The following is an 18,124-nucleotide window of genomic DNA, read 5'->3' as shown; positions in this document are numbered from 1 at the left end:
TCTTCTGGATTCAGTAGAAATGTGTCACAATCAGCAGAAACCTGTCCCTGTTTCATTCGTGTAACAGGGATTATTACATCAGGCCTGACTCTCTGAGGTTCCTGGAGCTGGGTGACCTCACAAAATGTCTGGCTCCAAGAAAGATAGCCCTATAATCAATATCAACCCAGGAGTAAAGCTATGTCCAGGATAGAATCTGTCCAACTGATGGACAGTTGGGGTTTCTTCCAAGAGCAGGCTAGCTTTTACATCTGGAATATTTGTGAGTCAGATCTGAGGACTAACTGCACTCTCTGGAACTCTACTCTGAAGTTATTATAGTATTGCAAGCAGTGGATAACACTTTACATATCTTCAAAATCTGAAATATGATTCTCTCAGTTTAGGAACATTTTGAGACATTCAGCTTGTGTGAAATGAGAAAATTATGATAATGTTAACAGAAACAGGATAAAATTAGAGATGTGCATGTGTGTGTGTGTGTGTGTGTGTGTGTGTGTACACACATGTAGGTGTGGCCTGTTTGGTGCAGGTTGGGAAAAATGAATATTTGAATTCACATATGTAATCATATTATGGAGGAAAGGAAAAACTACTTATATTTCACAATACTTTCTATGGTCAGAAAATGATTTAAGCTTTAAAAATCTCCTTTATAAAGAAATACAAAATTTTTATTTTGGGATACATTATTACATATTGTGGAGGCTTTAAATTGTAAAATCTATATTGTAAAATTTGTTCTTTGAATCATTTAACAAACCTTAAGATTTATGTTTCAACTAGGTGCTGTGATTGGTGCTGAGATGGAGAGATAAAACACGTAGTCCACTCTAAGAATTCAAAATCTTTGGCTGGACACAATACTAAATCATACATAGCAGGTGTGCTTGCAGGTCTAGTGGCATTACCAAGAAGAACTCAAGGGTGAAACTTAAATCAGAATGTGGCAAGAGAAAGCTTGACAAGGGTAAGAAATTGCTTCCAAAGGAGAATGATAGAAACAGAGCCATAAAGGATGAGGTAGATTTGGTCAGTTACAAGAGACAGAAAGTGGAATTCAAGGCCTAGACATTCAAGGAAAGAAGAAAACAAACTGTCAGTTTACTGAACGAGTAGGAGGCTCCATTGAGAACTTTTAATCAGTGTCCACTGGCATAAAAGAATTATCAGGTCTCTTGGGTGAGCTCCACTGTCTGATATGGTGCCACTAGCCAGATGGGGCTGTTGAGTGCTCAAAATGGGTATAGTCCAAAATGAAATGTGTTGTAAGTGTAAAATACACAGTAGACATCAAAGACTTAATAGAAAAAAGAATGAAAGTATCAAATACATTTATTTATTGTACGTTAAATGATAATATTTTGAGACAGGATGAATAAAATATGGTATAAATTAATTCACCTGTTTCTTTTTATCTTTTTAAAATGTGGACATTGGAAAATTTAAATTTCTCAATGTTTTTCATGACATATTTCTATCGTAGAGTGTTGTTCTAAAGGGCCAATTATAACAAACTGGCCATGTAAGGACACTGGCTAGAAAGAGAACTTACTAGCAAAGATGAGGAAGCCTAACCATACTATCCAGGTACAAGGAGTAGATCAGTCTGAGGCAATAGGACCACAGTTGCCAGTGCTGCAGGCTTCAGGGGAGGAGCAAAGTCTCCCGTATAGACAAATTTTTCTTCTGTAATAGTTTATTTAGTAAATGTGTGCTGTAGTTTGTTTTGTGCTGCTACAATAGAATGCCTGAGACTGGGTAATTTATAATAAACAGAAATTTATTAGCTAATAGTTCTGGTGGCTGGAAAATCCAGTATCAAAGTGGCGAGGGACTTCCTCCTCCATCAAAACATGGCAGAAGGCATCACATGGTGAAAGACCAACAGAGGGCAAGAGAGAGAAAGAGCAAGACGGGGTTAACCCATTCCCATGATAACAGACTTGCTCCTGTGATAATGGTGTTAGTCTATTTATGAGCATGGAACCTTCATGACTGAAACTTTTTATAATGGTCCTATCTCCAAATACCTTCACAATGGCAATTAAATTCCAACACGAGTTTTAATGGGGCAAACATTTAAACCATAGCAATGGGATTGATCAATGTCCCATCTGTTTAGATACAAAGATATAAATACCTACCTCACACCATATGCATAAGAAATTCCACACTGATTAAAGTTCTGCACATGAAAGTCAAATTATGAAAGTGCTAGAATATGGTACAGGGTTTTAGGAATTTTGAAAGCCAGTTGTTAAACTATTGGTAAGTTGAAAGCAATCATGCTTAGAAATATTTACACCATGAAAATTGGCAAATCAGAAACTACCACTCCCAATCTCAGCTGAGATCATTAAACAATTAACAGCATACCACTGTCCATATTCCCACAGTCACTGGGAAGAAGTCTATTTTTCAAATGTTTTACAACAGTTATATATGATTTATGGGACTGAAGAAAAAAATATCTATAGAAACCAATGAAAAGTAATTGTATCAATATTGATTGTTTTATGTTTAGAAATCTCTAGCATCTCTTTTAAGTTGATATTCAGATTCTCTACATGAAACATTGTCTTTAGCTCTTCTCTCCTCTGCAAGACATCACTTCCTCACAATAATCCAAATAATCACACTTCTAAAAACAAAATTGTATAGCAATTAAGAGTGTAGATTCCAGAGTCATATTACATTACTACTGCTCTAGTATAGGCTTCATCATTCATTAGCTATGTGATCATGAACACATTATTCAGCTCCTTTGAGCCTCAGTGTACGAAAAGGTGAAATGATAAAATAGCGTTACTTCAGAATTGTTGAGAGTATCAGATTAAAGAAAGTATGCCAGCTGTACCACTGTGAAAACTCAGTAAATTTTTATTGTATTTATTATTAGGTTGCTATTGTTATATAGTTAATGTTCAACCATTTTTAACATGAAATGATTATTTGATATGGCTTACTCCCATTCTTCAGGTTGTCTGTTTACTTGGTTAATTATTTCTTTTGTTGTGCAGAAGCTTGTTAGTTTAATTAAGCTCCATTTATCTATTTTTGTTTTTGTGGCATACTTTTGAAGTATTAGTCTTGAATTCTTTGCCTTGACCAATGTTCAGAAAAAGTTTTCCCTAGGTTTTCTTCTAATATTTTTATTGTTTCAGGTCTTACATTGAAGTCTTTAATACATCTCGAGTTGATTTTTGTATGTGATGGGGGATGGGGTCCAGTTTATCTCGTCTGCATGTAGCAATACAGTTTTCCCAGCATCATTTATTGAAGAGGGTGTCCTTTCCCCAGTATATATTCTTGTTGATTTAGTCAAAGAACAGCTGGTTGTAAATATATGGCTTTATTAACAGGTTCTCTCTTCTGTTCCATTGATCTATGTTTCTACATTTATACCACTACTATACTGTTTTGGTTACTATATTCTTGTGTGTGTGTGTATACATATAAAATACTATATATATAATATAGTATCTACAATAAGTTTTGATAAATGAATTTGGTAAAATTTTTTGGTAAAGTTTTTAGGTTTTCCTTTTTATAAGATCATATTATCAGCAAATAGAATACTCAACATTGCTAACCATCACAGAAATGCAAATTAAAATGACAATGAGGTATAATCTTATATCACTCAAAATGGCTATTATTGAAATGACAAAAAATAACAGATGTTGGTGAGGAGATGAAAATTATAAAGGGAAATTTAAATATTAATTATTATTTTTTTCTCATGTAATATCCTTTAAATTAAAATTAAAAAATTTACAGCTTGAAGAAAGCTCATAGGCTTTCAATTTAGGTTAGTGAGTGCCCCTAGTTTGTTAGATTCACAGAAAATAAAGACAAAGTTATTGACCTTAAATAACTGAGAATTTTCTGAGGGAGCCAGATAAACAAAATGAGAGTATGCCAGTATAACATATTGAGAACCTTAATAGAACTGGGCAAATGGATCCCTAGAAGAATGTTGGAGTGATGCTTAATGCATATTGTGAATGTGCAGGAAGCTTTTATGGGAGATATAGCCTAAGTTGTGCTTTGAAGGATCAGTAGGATTTTGGCAGGTAAAAATTGGAAGTCAGTAGCAAAGACATGAAATCGACTTAAATTGTGCATCAGTGGTAGACTGGACAAAGAAAACGTGATACATATGAAACATGGAATATTATGTAGCCATAAACAAGAACAAGATTATGTCCCTTGTAGAAACATGGTTGGAGCTGAAGCTATCATCCTTAGCAGTAAACTAATGCAGGAACAGAAAACCAAATACTGGAAGTTCTCACTTAGAAGTGGGAGCTAAATGATGAGAACGCATGGACGCAAAGAGGGGAGCAACACATGCAGGGGTCTACTTGAAGGGGGAGGGTGGGAGGAGGGAGAGAATCAGAAAAAATAACTGTTGGGTACCAGGCTTAGTACCTGTGTGATGAAATTATCTGTACAACAAACTCCTGAGATATGAGTTTACCTATATAACAAACCTGCACATTTACCCCTAACCTAAAATAAAAGTTAAAAAAAATTTGATGAAGTGGGCAAGATGTTTCAAAGAAAGTAACTCATTGAAAAGTTCCAAGAAATTTTATGGTGGACTATGGTGCATTGGAAAAAATCCTGTTGCTTTTATTTTACTATATTGTATCTGACCTCTGTTTTACATCACTTCAGATCTTTGCCTCAACTGTCTCTTGCTGTAGCCACCACTGCAGTGGCCATTCTGCATGGGCTCCATCTACTTTCTTGCAAGTGTTACCTAAGAATGCCTCGTTTTGTGCCTTTGCTGTTTGCTTCCCCCCTCTGGTCTGGAGATTTCTTGTTCATTATTGAGATATAAAATGCTAGGACATCTCCCAGTGCCCAAGTATGTGTGTACCTGGAAATACAGGAGAGATAATGGCCTCTGGAGTAAAAAATCTAAATTAGGTTTGATTACATTCCACAAGGCATGTTTGTTCCACATGTGGGTTGCAGCTGTATTCTTAAAATTCTCATGACTGGCTGGGGGCAAATCCTGGACATAATTACCTGAAACACTCATCGTCCTTAGAATAATGAGCTTTTCAAAAATGAAAATTGTTGTAATGAGGCCACAGTGTCTGTGTTGTGTGCTCCACCCATTTCTGGTGGTATATAAAAGTCTCAGGGCAGACGATGACATTCAGACTTCAGAATCACACCCCTGTTTCTCTACGGAACTACTAAACACCCATCTCTAGGCACCATGTGTTGCAACTACTACAGAAACTCATGTGGTAGCTATGGCTGTGGCTGTGGCTATGGCTCTGGATATGGCTGTGGATATGGCTCTGGCTACAGCTGTGGCTGTGGCTCTGGCTACGGCTGTGGATACGGCTCTGGCTATGGCTGCGGATACGGCTCTGGCTACGGCTGTGGATACGGCTCTGGCTATGGCTGCGGATACGGCTCTGGCTACGGCTGTGGATACGGCTCTGGCTATGGCTGCGGATATGGCTCTGGCTATGGTAGTGGCTGTGGCTATGGCTGTGGATACGGCTCTGGCTATGGCAGTGGCTGTGGCTATGGCTGTGGATATGGTTCTGGCTATGGCTCTAGCTGCTATGGCTACCAGCCATTTTGCTATAGAAGATGTTATTCTTGCTGCTAGAAAATAACTGCCATGCATCTTGTCTTCTAAAATGACCATTTTAAGGCCATTTATGTTTCAATATCCTACAATTCCATCAAATTCCACTGAATAGAGAGTAGTCAGAACCCGAAGAAAACAGATTGTCTTTTGAAATCCTGCTTGCTATTGTGAGGGCCTGTGGTGCTCCATGATGTTTCTGGAAGACAGAAGACCTAACTCTGGCCATGGTCCAAATATAAACCTACTACCTTCTTATTTTATGTTTCCATATTGTGACTATTTCCAAATAAACACGTTTCATTGGTCCTAACAAGTTTTTCTATTTTTTTCTTGTTTCAGAAACGCTATTGACTTATATTTTTGTCTTGTATTTCTATGACTTCTTCAGAGACTGGGTGGGCTAATTCTAAGCTGCTCATTCTAATTGTGCTTTCCATTCTGCTTGGTCAGTGCCTGCAACATACTAGATGTCACATATTTTAAATATCATCCCTGAATAAATGGCTTCTTATTGGCCGAGTCTTGTGTTCTTAATTCATTTTAATTAAGACTTTGTTCTTAAGCATTTGTGTTTCATGACTCTGGATCTATCTATTTTTCTCCATGTTAATCAGCAATAATGCACTATGCACATATACACATACTGAATGCCACAGAAAACCTGCTTCAGGAAAATGCTAATAACACAAAAATGGGTTGGAATGGAAGAGACAGATGGCTCAAAATGTAAGTGTAATAATGATTAGGAAACTAGTTAAAGTGGTTTGCATTTCAGTGTAGGTAATGAAAAAGAAGAGACGAGCATCAGAGACTTGGTGAAGGCAGAACCTGTAAGATCTTAGACTTCAATAGGGAAAGAGAATGGAGACACATCTAAGGATGCAAATATATAAAAAGTCTATATTTCTCCTTAGCACTTAGAATTGTGGGGAATTTGGAGTGGTATGTATAGTTACATATCTTCAAGACTGGTGTTGCAAAATTAGTAATACTAGTTTTGCAGATGTGCCCTATGTCTTTGTTGAGAAACTAATTAGATTAGGAGAAAGATCCTTCTAGGCAGGGAAGAAAAAATAAATATTTAATGGTTAAAATGTACATATTTGAGTGATAAATACAATAAAAACCCAGACTTTACAACCACACAGTATATCTATGTAACAAAATTGCACTTGTACCCTTTAAGCTTATGCAAATGGAAAAAGGTCATATATTGGAATGTTATTGCTATAGCCATCATCTCTCTTGGAAGAAATGTAATCACAGTTGAGCCAAAAAGAAAAAAATCAGAGGTGTGAAAAATTGCTATTCTCAGATAGCCCCCAGTAACCTGTACCTTTGTGCGATTTACTCTCCTTGAATGTGGGAAGGGCTGGTAACTTGTTTCTAATCTTAGTGAAGATGGTGGGCTTTCCCTTCTGTGATTACATTATGTTTAGGTTTTGCAGATAAAACACAAAATTAACCAATGTGAATTTCATATTAAAATATACATCTTTTTTAGTATAAGTGTGTTTCGTGCAATATCTGGGGCATATTTATAGAATCTGGCAACTCAAGCTACGTGTCAAAGAAATTTTGCAGATGTCCTGGCTGACACATTAATTACAATAATGTGAGACCTTGAGGCAAGATCCCAGCTAGGTTGTGCTTAGACTTCTCATCTATGAAAACTGAGATAATAATGGATATTGTTTTAAGCTGCTATTTTGGTGATGATATGTTATACAGTAATAGAAACCTATTACCACAAACTTCTTCTTCTGTTCTCTATATTACCTTGTAAGATGTGTGGTTGTCTTCGACAACCAGGATAACATATCTGCACAACAGCAGAGATTAGGAAGCCAGCCATTCCAATGAACTTCAAGGACAGATTATTTTCAAGTGAAAATGAAAAGGTGAGAGGCACTATCAGCCATATTTGGTGGGACTGCCTTGGGCACAAAATATTTAAATAAATTTTATCTTTGATCTCAAGTGACACTGAGAAAAATAAGAGACCTTAAAGTATATGGGGTATTTTACAACAGAGTAATTATACAGTGGAGTAGATAACCACACAAAATATTGAGACCCCTGTTACAATAAGTATTTAAGCATTCGATGATCAGGAAGCGAGATTTTATGTAGCATAGCACAGAAGAATACATACTTGTGCTTCATATGTGCCTTTAGTAAGTTTCCTATAACTACTTTTTGTACCTCAATATCTCTATGATACCTACTTCTTTCATGTTTTGATTTCAATTAAAATAAAAGTATTCAAAGGAATTTAAAATTTATAAAACATTCAACAGCTGTTATCATAAAGGATATTCATTTGTTGTTGTTCTAGTTTGAACTAAATAAACATCTAGAGTTGATAAATATTTGTTAAAGAATTTCTCCAGGAGTGAATATATGTTATCAGAATATTATATTTATGGCTATTGGAATTCATAGGAACTCTGTAACATGAAATATTGAGGAGTTTCCATATACGGCAGCATTGGGTTCCAATGACATCACCTACAAAGTAATTAGTAATTAGCAAGCTAGTCAAAATAATTGGTCAAACTTGTTTTAATGATTGCATTTTTAAACATCAACTGCCCAATCCTCCACAGAGCCTTCATATATGAAATATATCTTTGGAATCATGTGTTCAGATGACTGGCTAATGGATAGAAATTGTTCTTAGAGGTTTGTAATTGGCTCAAGACAATGTCTGGATAACAAAAAAATGGATCCTCAATAAAACTGGAAAATCCATAATAATGTGTTTATTTAAGGCACACACTGTGCTATGAAAACACCAGGCCCTCTCAGTATTAACTGAGTGGGCTGATTTGCACATACTAGGTATTAAACATTTTTTACATGAATAATGAAATTGATGGTATGTCCTGGCTCTTTCTGTTAGGATGTAAAGGCTCTAGGGTTTTATGTTACACTCAAACTTCAGAAAAATCCTTCTGTACCTCCACCGAAATCTCACCTTCTGGCACCATGAATTTCAACTACTATGGGAATGCCTATGGAGACTGTGGATATGATTCCAGATATGGATATGGGTCTGGTTCTATTGTAGCTGCTGTATCAACCAACCCTTTTGCTACAGAAGATGCTACTCCTCTTACTACTAGAACATCATCCTAGAACCTACCTTTGAAATGATATTTTAAGATTAATACTTCTTCCCAGAGGATATCCCATTTTATCATCTCTCTACATTCATTTAAGGATTGGATATTATCTGTGTTTACTTCAACAAATCTATTTGTTATTGAGAAGATACGAATGATCCCATTATGTTACCTAGAGACAGAAGATTTTATTCTAATTATATCCAAAATGTAAATTATTGGTTCTTCTATTTTTTGGTTTTGCATGTTCCATAAACATAAATACTTCATAGTTGGAGAAAATTATACTTTTTCATAACCAAATTTAACCTATTTTTGTAAAAATTTGTGGGTTTTTCTGTGCTACACTCATCACTACTTTAGTGTTTGTTCTTCCCTGAAATTTCAGGCAAGCAGTGTATTAGTGGAGACTTAGATTTACTTATTCCTTCAACAATTACTCATTTATTGCTAATTCTTTCATCAATATCACATAGTTTTGTTTTTGTAGTATTGTAGTAACTCGATATTAGGTAGTGTGAGGCTTTCAACTTTGATTTCTTTTCAAAATTATTTTGACGGTGAGTACAAAATTACAGTTAGACAGAATATACTTTGGTGTTCCATTATCCAAAAGAGTGACAATAGCAAAAAACAAGGTATTGTATATTTCAAGATAGGTAGAAAGATTTTGAATGTTATCACTAGAAAGAAATGATAAAGTTTAAAATGATGGATATGGTAATTATCCTGACCTGATCATTGTACTATGTATATATGCATTGAAACATCACATTTTACATAATAAATATGTATAATTATGTGTCAATTACAAATTAAATAAAATATGTTGCCTGTTCTAGTTATTTTGCCTTTGCATCTAAACATTCAAATCAGCTTGTCAATAGCCATAAATATATCCTGCTTAGATTTCGATAGGGATAGAGTCAAATTCATAGATCATTTCTGGGAGAATGAATGTCTTAACAATATTGAGTCCAATCCATAAATATGGTATTGATATATCTCTGTATGCATGTATTTCAGAATAAATTTTGGTGTTCTGTTACACAGTAGAGTGACTATAGCAAATGACAATGTATTGTATATTTCAAGATAGGTAGAAATATTTTGAATGTGGTAACTGTAAATAAATGATAAAGTTTGGGGCCGGGTGCGGTGGCTCACCAGCACTTTGGGAGGCCAAGGTGGGCAGATCACAAGTTCAGGAGATCGAGACTATCCTGGCTAACACAATGAAACCCTGTCTCTACTAAAAATTAAAAAAAAAAATTAAAAAAATTAGCCAGGAGTGGTGGTGCAGGCCGCAGTACCAGCTACTCAGGGGGCTGAGGCAGGGGAATCGCTTGAACCTGAGAAGCAGAGATTGCACTAAGCCAAGATTGCACCACTGTACTCCAGCCTGGGTGACAGAGCAAGACTCCATCTCAAAAGAAAAAAAAAAAAGGTGAAGTTATGAGAATGCTTAGAAGAAGGGTGTACCTCATAGCACTTTGTGCTGAAGACAAGAAAATATACTAATTTTCTCCATGTATTTAATGATTTTTATATAGAAGATAGATTAAAATTAGTCTCTTGGTTCCAGGAGCCAGAATTAGATGAACATGTTTGAATTACAAAAAGGCAGACTTGTTATATAATATGTGACAGTTTTCTAAATGTAAGAGCCAAACAATGAGATTTGTTGCTAGAAGTAGTTATTCAGCTCTGTGTGCGTTTGAGTGTGGGATAACTTACTGTTTATTCTGGTTTTTATGAGATAACTAAGACATACAGGAACTGAATAAACCTAACAGAACCTTAATACTTCTGTAATTTAAATAGTGACTATAAAGTGTAGAGTCAAAGTCACTGAAAAAAGTGGTAATGTTCTTAAAAGCAACTGGAAAGGGGTGAGAGAAAGAACTTTTTATAGGTTTGGACATTGACCAGAGATGATGAGCATATTTTGAATATGATGGCTGAGGTGAGGTAATAACCATATTAGCAAAGTAAGGCAGGTGTTTTAGATTTTGTGAAGTATCTGCAGAGGCTTAAACCTAAAGAGGATACAGGAGATACAATGGGGTCTTCTAGATACACAATCATGTCAGGAGATAAAATATTTCATGTTATCCAAAAGCTGCATTAGAGACTTTATTGTGGATATACTAAGGAGGAATCAGAGAAACAAATATGCATACAAGGGTCTCAAGTTACATAGAATCTCCCCATCCAAGATGGTGAGAGCTTTAGGTTGTACAGAAACTACTAAAAAAAGGAAATTAGTGTAATAAAATGAGATTGTTAAAGACAGGAAGCCAAGAGCTCCTACAACCTCAAGAGAGGTTACTAATTTATCACTGGCGAAAATTATAGGTTGCATGTTGGATCAGGAAAGCTTGGAAAATGTGATTTTTATTTGGACTCTACCCTTCTGTGCCTGTCTCCTCCTTTGTTAAAACGATGTTCATCATTCTTAGTTTGGTGGTTTCACAGGATGATGTTAAGTCTCGAATAGAGATATCTGAGAAGGAAATATTTTCCACAGAAAAAGCATTCACAGATGGAGAAAACCATCTTGTTGTGTGTGGAATTGGATAAAATCACATTTTGATTCAGATTAAATTGACATTGAAGGGAAAAGAGGGTAAAGAGGGGAAATGTATATTTGCTATCATGTGATGCTCACAGAACTTTTCGAGTTGACCTTATGAATCAGGAGGGCTCTTTCATAATGACACATTACTCATCTCTTCCAAAACCTTCATCTGCATTATGGTCACACTTCCAAACAGAGACTGACTTCACTTTTACATAGCAATCCTATGACTATCTGGGAATGCGGAAACTTACTTTCTCCCTATTTAATACACAGGCACGTTCCCAAGTTAGGTGTTGGTCAATTCAATAAATTTTCATGGTTATGAGATTTAAAATATGCGATGAAGCAAAGCCCTGTGATATGTTGCTTGATGTTATATTTTTACAGAACATTATTGTATAAAATACTTCAGACAAGGTAAACTTAGGTCAATTACATGGAAGTTCATTTTCTGTGAGCATCTAGTCACTTTTGAAAGTTTATTATAAAAACATTAATTGACATATGTATATTTATACACATGTATATCACAGATTTTAAAACTAGCAAAATTAAAATTCAAATCTCAAAATTTTAGTATAACAAACAGATCGATACAAGTATATACAGAAATTTGAAAAGCTGTTACTATTTAGGAATGTTTTATTTGGGTAAAGGAAAGGGGAAAAGAAAGAAAATATGTTGCCTCCACTATGTATCAGGATTATTGCTACTCTCTTTATATTTCCTATATATTTTCTGTAGGCCTCTTGATAAAATTTTAAATAAATGTAGTTATTTTTATTCCCATTTGGCAGTTGCAGAAACTGAGGTTCATCTAAGTTGAGGACATTTTCCATGGTCATATAATTAGGAAACCATTCAGTCAGGAAATTAATCTATCTGTTTTCCAGGGAAAGCTATTTCTACTACAGAGCCTCTGGAACGTGGAGGAGAGACTGTGCTGGTTAGCAGTTTATGGCCCCTTAGCATCCAATTCATCCTTCAGTAGATGCTCTGTGTGGATAGATGGGGTTTCCTTAAGTATTTCTCCTTCACTGTGAGCATGGCTTCAAGCTTTCTCAGTAGAGGATGCAACAGGGACATGCAGGAGGAAGCAGGGCTCCTGAATTCTTGGGTGCAGTACAGGAGGGGATTGGTGACAATTGGCAGTGTGGGTGTGAGGACATCTAGCAAAGCTCCACCTCAGCCTTGGGTGAGGAATATCCTGGATCCTGAGGGGCGTTGAGCTTTAACCCGGCAAGAACCTTTACTTGGTCCTGTCTATTTAAAAACTAGCACCTTAGAGATTGTTCACTCATGAGTCCCCTGCTCTTGTAGGGCTCCTACACAAACAGACACCCAGATTCCCTCTACAGGATGTCCCTACCCACCCTTGAGAGTCTGCCTGAAGCCCATGGCTTCCCAGTCTTTTACATGCCTACATCTCTAGATGGGCATTGCTTGTTCACCAACTCTGCTCCAGAGGGTCGCCTCCTGTCTGCCTGGTGACTGCAGAACAAGTTTGATTATTCAGTCATTCATTTTATTGAGATATAATTGTTATAAAAGTATACATTTTTAATGTATATAATTTCACGAATCTGGACATATGCATATGCCCATGAAACCATCTCAACAGTAAAGGTAATAGAAATATTCATCATCTACAAAAGATACCTCCTATGCTCTCTTTGGTAAGAATACTTAACAGGATATCTACTCTCTTAATAAGTTTTTCAAAGTATGTAATATGGTATAGTTAACTATAGCACAACAACTTTTCAATACATTCATCCAGAGGGTAGAGTACCTTTTCTAAGTTTGTTTTTCCTTCAGTAGTCTCCTGCAGCCTTGGAGTAGCATATAGGTTCTTCATATCTTAAAAATGCTCTGTTATTATAGTTTATAATTTTTATATAAAACTTTTCCTATTAAACTAGCTGTGTATTTCTGTCTCCTGATTGGGCCCAGGCTGATGGAGACAATTTTAGTTTTAGGAATTATTTGTATATACATGATATTGGAATCAGGGGTAGCAGAGAAGATTTGAAGATTTACTAGCGTGTAAAGTGAGAAGCAGAGATGGAGGGTGAAGTAATCACAAGAACCCCAGAATTTAGGAAAAAGAGGATTCTCAATGAAAAGAACTCATGAATTATGAATTCATTTATCATAGAAACAATGGGAGAAGATAAAGTTAAAAAAAGAATGAACAAGAAATTTATAGAAAGGTCAACACTTATTAAGGTCATAATGTAAAATACCAAAGAATTTCTTACACATAAAAATCATTATTAAAATTTTGTTTTGAAGACTAGAAATGTGACTAAAATCAAGATAATACTGTGGAATGATTAAAACAAGCCAATTAAGTCCAGTATCTCACATATTTATACATATTTTTTGTGGTGAAACATTTAAAATATACTCTTTCAGTAATTTAAAAATATATGATGCATTATTAATTATTATAGTCAGCAATCTGTGCCAGAGATTACTAAATCCGATTTCTACTTACTAAAATTTTGTACCCTTTGAGCAACATTTCCCCGTTCCCCATCCGCTCCACTAGATGGAGTTATAAATTATTGATTGATTACATTTTAGTGAGAAGCACTGGTATACAGAACAAACATGAGGGTACTCTGAGTAAGTTCAAAAATGACGTATGTTTAAGAATTGGACCCTACAGTTGGACTTCAACAACAGAGAAGCTGTGAACCAAGGATTTACTCTCGTTCTAAATTAACATTTTTGGAAAGTTTGTTTTTAAAATAATAAATCATACATCTTCTTACATAACTGATCTGTCACAAGTTTAAAAACATTTTTTCCTTCAAAGAAGGAAGAGAACCTGCATGAAGAAGGGGATGGAAAACCTTTTTTTTTTTTTTCCAGAGATAAGTAGAGGATTTCAGAGAGTGGAGGTAGCACGTGGATATACCCAATTGCCTGTCCAAAATCCCTGAAAAGAATTTGAAGTGTTCGTGATTAAAAACCCAAAGTGTTAGGAAAGCATAAGAATAAATGATAATGATATCAAGAGCAGTGAATAGAGCTTCTGATTTAATGGATGACTCCCAAGGTCTTACAAGAGCAGAATGGTAAACATACATTTATAGGTCAAACTGGTGACGTGTTATGTCATAACCATGAGTGAAATTATGGCAAATAAAATTATATTTGTATAAACTTGCATGTTTGGAACTTGTATGTTTGTTTTCTTTTTGGGGATGAAAATATTCCCAGGGAAGCTATAAGCAAATTATAAATTCCTAAGAAAGTAGGTGTACACAGAAGGAGCTCATTTTAGGCAAATGATTGTAAAATGAGCAGATAGACCCATGTGAGGATGACCCATGCATTTCTGGATGTATATAAAGGTCTTGGAAGAGTGGAAGACACTCACACTTCAGAAATATCCTCCTACAGCTCCATTGAAAGCTCACCTCCTGACACCATGTGTTGCAACTACTACAGAAACTCCTATGGGGGCTGTGGATACAGCTCTGGCTGGGGTTCTGGCTGTGGATATGGTTGTGGCTCTGGCTATGGCTGTGGGTATGGCTCTGGCTGTGGCTATGGCTGTGGATATGGCTCTGGATATGGAACAGGCTGTGGCTATGGCTGTGGATACAGCTCTGGCTGTGGATATGACTGTGGATACGGCTCTGGATATGGATTAAACTCTCACTATGGCTGTGGATACAGCTCTGGCTGCTGTGGCTACCGACCATTTTGCTACAGAAGATGCTATTCCTCTTGCTGCTAATCATCATTACAGATCATCCTTACCTTTGCAGTGACCATTCCAAGAGCAAGTTCAATTTAAATTTTCCCTATCCACTATCTTGACATATAAGTAAAGATTGACTGTGGTCCATTGACCATCTGAATGCATAGAAGAGAAGCTGCAGTCGATGGAGACTGAGTAGTTACATCACATCACTGAAGAGAGGAGATCTATTCTGATTAATTTTCAAATGTAAATTCAGACATCTTTTTTCCATCTTTCTGCCATGACTATTTGCAGAAGCACAAGAGGACTGTATAATTGGAATGTACTAAAATGGAACAAAAATAGAATTTTCTTAATAAAAGGCCTTTTTCACTAAGAAATCTCGTCTCCTTAATGTCAGAATCAGCATTAATTGGAGGGTTTGTGGCTTCCTCAAAAGCTGGCGACAATGTTATCTTATTAGTTGAATCCAAATACTGATGTTTAACATATTTCTTAATTCCTTGTGTGTTAATTATTTAAATTTGTATTTAAATATAAACACAAATATCACACTCAAAATTTCAAATAATAAATAAAAAAGATTAGAATTAGAACGTGTGGACACAGGGAGGGGAGCATCACACACTGCAGTCAGTAGTAGGGGGCTGGGGAGGGACAGTGGGGGTGGGGAGGGTGTGGAGGGATAATGAGGGGAGAAATAACAAATAAAGGTGATGAAAGCATGAAGGCAGCAAACCACCTTACCATGTATGTACCTATGCAACAATCCTGCATGATTTGCACATGTACCCCAGAACCTAAAGTACAATAATTAAAAAAAAAAAGATTAGAATAGAATGAAGAAAGAGACAGGGAATCTACTAACCGATTTCATTTTGTCAGTGTCTGAAGAAAGTTGGTCATTCTATGATATATTTTAAATCTAAATACATTTTTTAGTATATCTTTTTAAAACCTTTTTCCCTCAGCACGATTGCATTAAAACATTGATTTCTGATACTATATGTGCATTTAAATGACTACTTCTTATTGCTCTATGGTACTTCATGTAGCTCATATACAAGATTTTGCCTCTTTACTATCTCAGTGATACATACACAACCACACCCAGCACTGCTTCAGCACAACATTGCTGTAATGAACACACTTCCCCTATGGGTTTCTGTAAGAGTCAATCCCGGAATCTGAATAGTTGGTACATGTTGCGTGTTTATCTTTAATTTTTCTAAGTTTTTCCGTTAGTCTCCAGAATGTCTGCACCAGCCTAAACTCTCAAATTTCACTTCTCTGTTCTTACATATGTTTCAATACTTGTTTTATCTAATTTTCTAATATTGCTTGTTTGCACAGTAAAAATATTATCTTGCTGTTGTAATTTATACGTCTTTGATTACTAAAGCATTTGAACAATTTTATTTCTTCCAATATATATTAATCTTCATGGTTTCTTTTTTATATCCCTTTCTCCATTTTAAAAATGGATTTTTTTTGCCTTTTTTTGAGTGATTTGTAGGAATTTATTACATATTCTTGATAAATTCCCATGTCATTTTTAGGCACTGGAAAAATCTTGTAAACTGTCATTTGTTTATTTTTGCTAATAGTGCTCAGAATTGCACAAAAATTATTAACTGTCATTTCTGATTTTGTAGTTTTCTGTCAAAAATACTCTACATTTTCACATATTTTAAAGTTTCACATTTTGCTTTTAGATTATTAACCCACCTGGAGTCCACCTTTATATACGTTAGTCTGGTTTCATTTTACACTATGTTGAGCTAGGTTCTCCAGTACCACCTACTAAACAGCCCATTGTCACTGATTAGTGTGGCTATCTTTAGTCTATGTTGTTATGAAGTATACATGAGTTGAGCTCTGAAGTTTGTACCATCCTTATTTTACATTTATATTTCTTAGCATTTTTCAAAGGTTTCGTGTGTGGGGTTATGTGTGACAGAGAAATAGGTTTATTCTGCTTTGTTTTTCCAATGATGACAACTAGATCTGATAGCCAGACTTTAAAATTTTACAATATAAGACATTTTTCTAATGGCTAAAGCAGTATGAAGATGGAATAAGCTGTCTTGTTGGCATCCTTGTCATGAAGGTATTGAAAAATTTGGATCTTCACATACGAGAAGATTCCAAGTAAATCTGCATTCAGAACATAGACTTAATTAATTGATCCATATCATTCGCTTCTACTTTGACATACTGTGACTCCACATGTGAAGAACAATTGAAGGTTAGCTGTAGGTAACCTGGATAATAACAATATGGCCTTTAAAGTGAAAGAATAATGATCATTTTATTACAGAGTTGGAATAAAGAATGTCAGGTTTCAAGCAAGCTTTGAGGTATCCAATCTGCTGTTAGTGCCAGTATTAATGGATTTCTGGGAACAATGATTTCCAGAGCAAGAGAAAGAAAGACACCAGATTTGTAATGTCTATGCAGAGAAACTCATTAGAGTGGTCAGATATTACTGCAATAATGTGCAGGATCTAGTTCAGCTATTGAAAAGATATCAGGGACTACTCACTGTGAAATTCATATACCACTAGAAAGAATTATCTAATTACAATGAAGGACAGCAAGAGAGGAGGAAAGGAATAAAATGATCCATTAAAACATCCAGAAAATAAGAAAATTCTGATAGTAATTCTTTAGCTATCAGGGATTGTTTTGAAAGAAAATAAATTCCTCAGTAAAAAGACAGTGTGGTTGAAGATATAAAAAACATGAACACGCCAATTACAAGTAAGGAGATTGAATAAGCAATAAAATGGCCATCATAGGAATGCCCAAGAATTAATGACTTCAATATTGAATTCGACCAAACATTTTAAGAACTAATACCATCTTTCCAAACTCCTCCAAAAAGCTGAAGATGAGGATATACATTTATATTTATTTTGTGAGGCCAGTATTGCCCTGATAGTAAATCCAGAGAAGAATACTACAATAAAGAGAATTACAGGCCAGTATTCCTGACAAATATAGGTGCTACAATTCTTTTTTTTTTCTTTTTTTCCCCATTTATTTATTTAATTGCATTTTAG

The 18,124-nt window shown here is 35.4% G+C and overlaps 2 protein-coding genes across 4 annotated transcripts; both read left to right on the top strand.

Moving 5' to 3' along the window:
• Positions 1-5,200: 5,200 nt before the first annotated feature.
• Positions 5,201-5,936, top strand: LOC108313525 (keratin-associated protein 6-2-like). Of its 3 annotated transcripts, none has more exons than XM_037743229.1 (2): positions 5,201-5,445; positions 5,572-5,936. In XM_037743229.1, exons 1-2 carry the CDS (start codon positions 5,240-5,242, stop codon positions 5,642-5,644), a joined length of 279 nt encoding a protein of 92 aa, XP_037599157.1. In that variant the 5' UTR covers positions 5,201-5,239; the 3' UTR covers positions 5,645-5,936. The 3 variants fall into 3 exon arrangements, with proteins under 3 accessions (XP_037599157.1, XP_017397438.1, XP_037599158.1); XM_037743230.1 differs by having other exon boundaries at positions 5,240-5,271; positions 5,404-5,936; XM_017541949.2 differs by having other exon boundaries at positions 5,201-5,936.
• Positions 5,937-14,765: 8,829 nt separating this feature from the next.
• On the top strand, positions 14,766-15,415 carry LOC108313526 (keratin-associated protein 21-2-like). The gene has a single exon (XM_017541950.2). It carries the CDS (start codon positions 14,781-14,783, stop codon positions 15,090-15,092), a length of 312 nt encoding a protein of 103 aa, XP_017397439.1. The 5' UTR covers positions 14,766-14,780; the 3' UTR covers positions 15,093-15,415.
• Positions 15,416-18,124: the final 2,709 nt, after the last annotated feature.

The sequence above is a fragment of the Cebus imitator genome, unplaced genomic scaffold (assembly GCF_001604975.1).
Source record: "Cebus imitator isolate Cc_AM_T3 unplaced genomic scaffold, Cebus_imitator-1.0 Scaffold138, whole genome shotgun sequence".
NCBI lineage: Eukaryota > Metazoa > Chordata > Mammalia > Primates > Cebidae > Cebus > Cebus imitator.
This window is presented reverse-complemented; position numbering and strand designations above follow the sequence as displayed.

Coding starts and splice junctions, on each gene's coding strand:
- LOC108313525 (XM_017541949.2), top strand. CDS start 5,240: ATGTGTTGCAACTACTACAGAAACTCATGTGGTAGCTATGGCTGTGGC.
- LOC108313526 (XM_017541950.2), top strand. CDS start 14,781: ATGTGTTGCAACTACTACAGAAACTCCTATGGGGGCTGTGGATACAGC.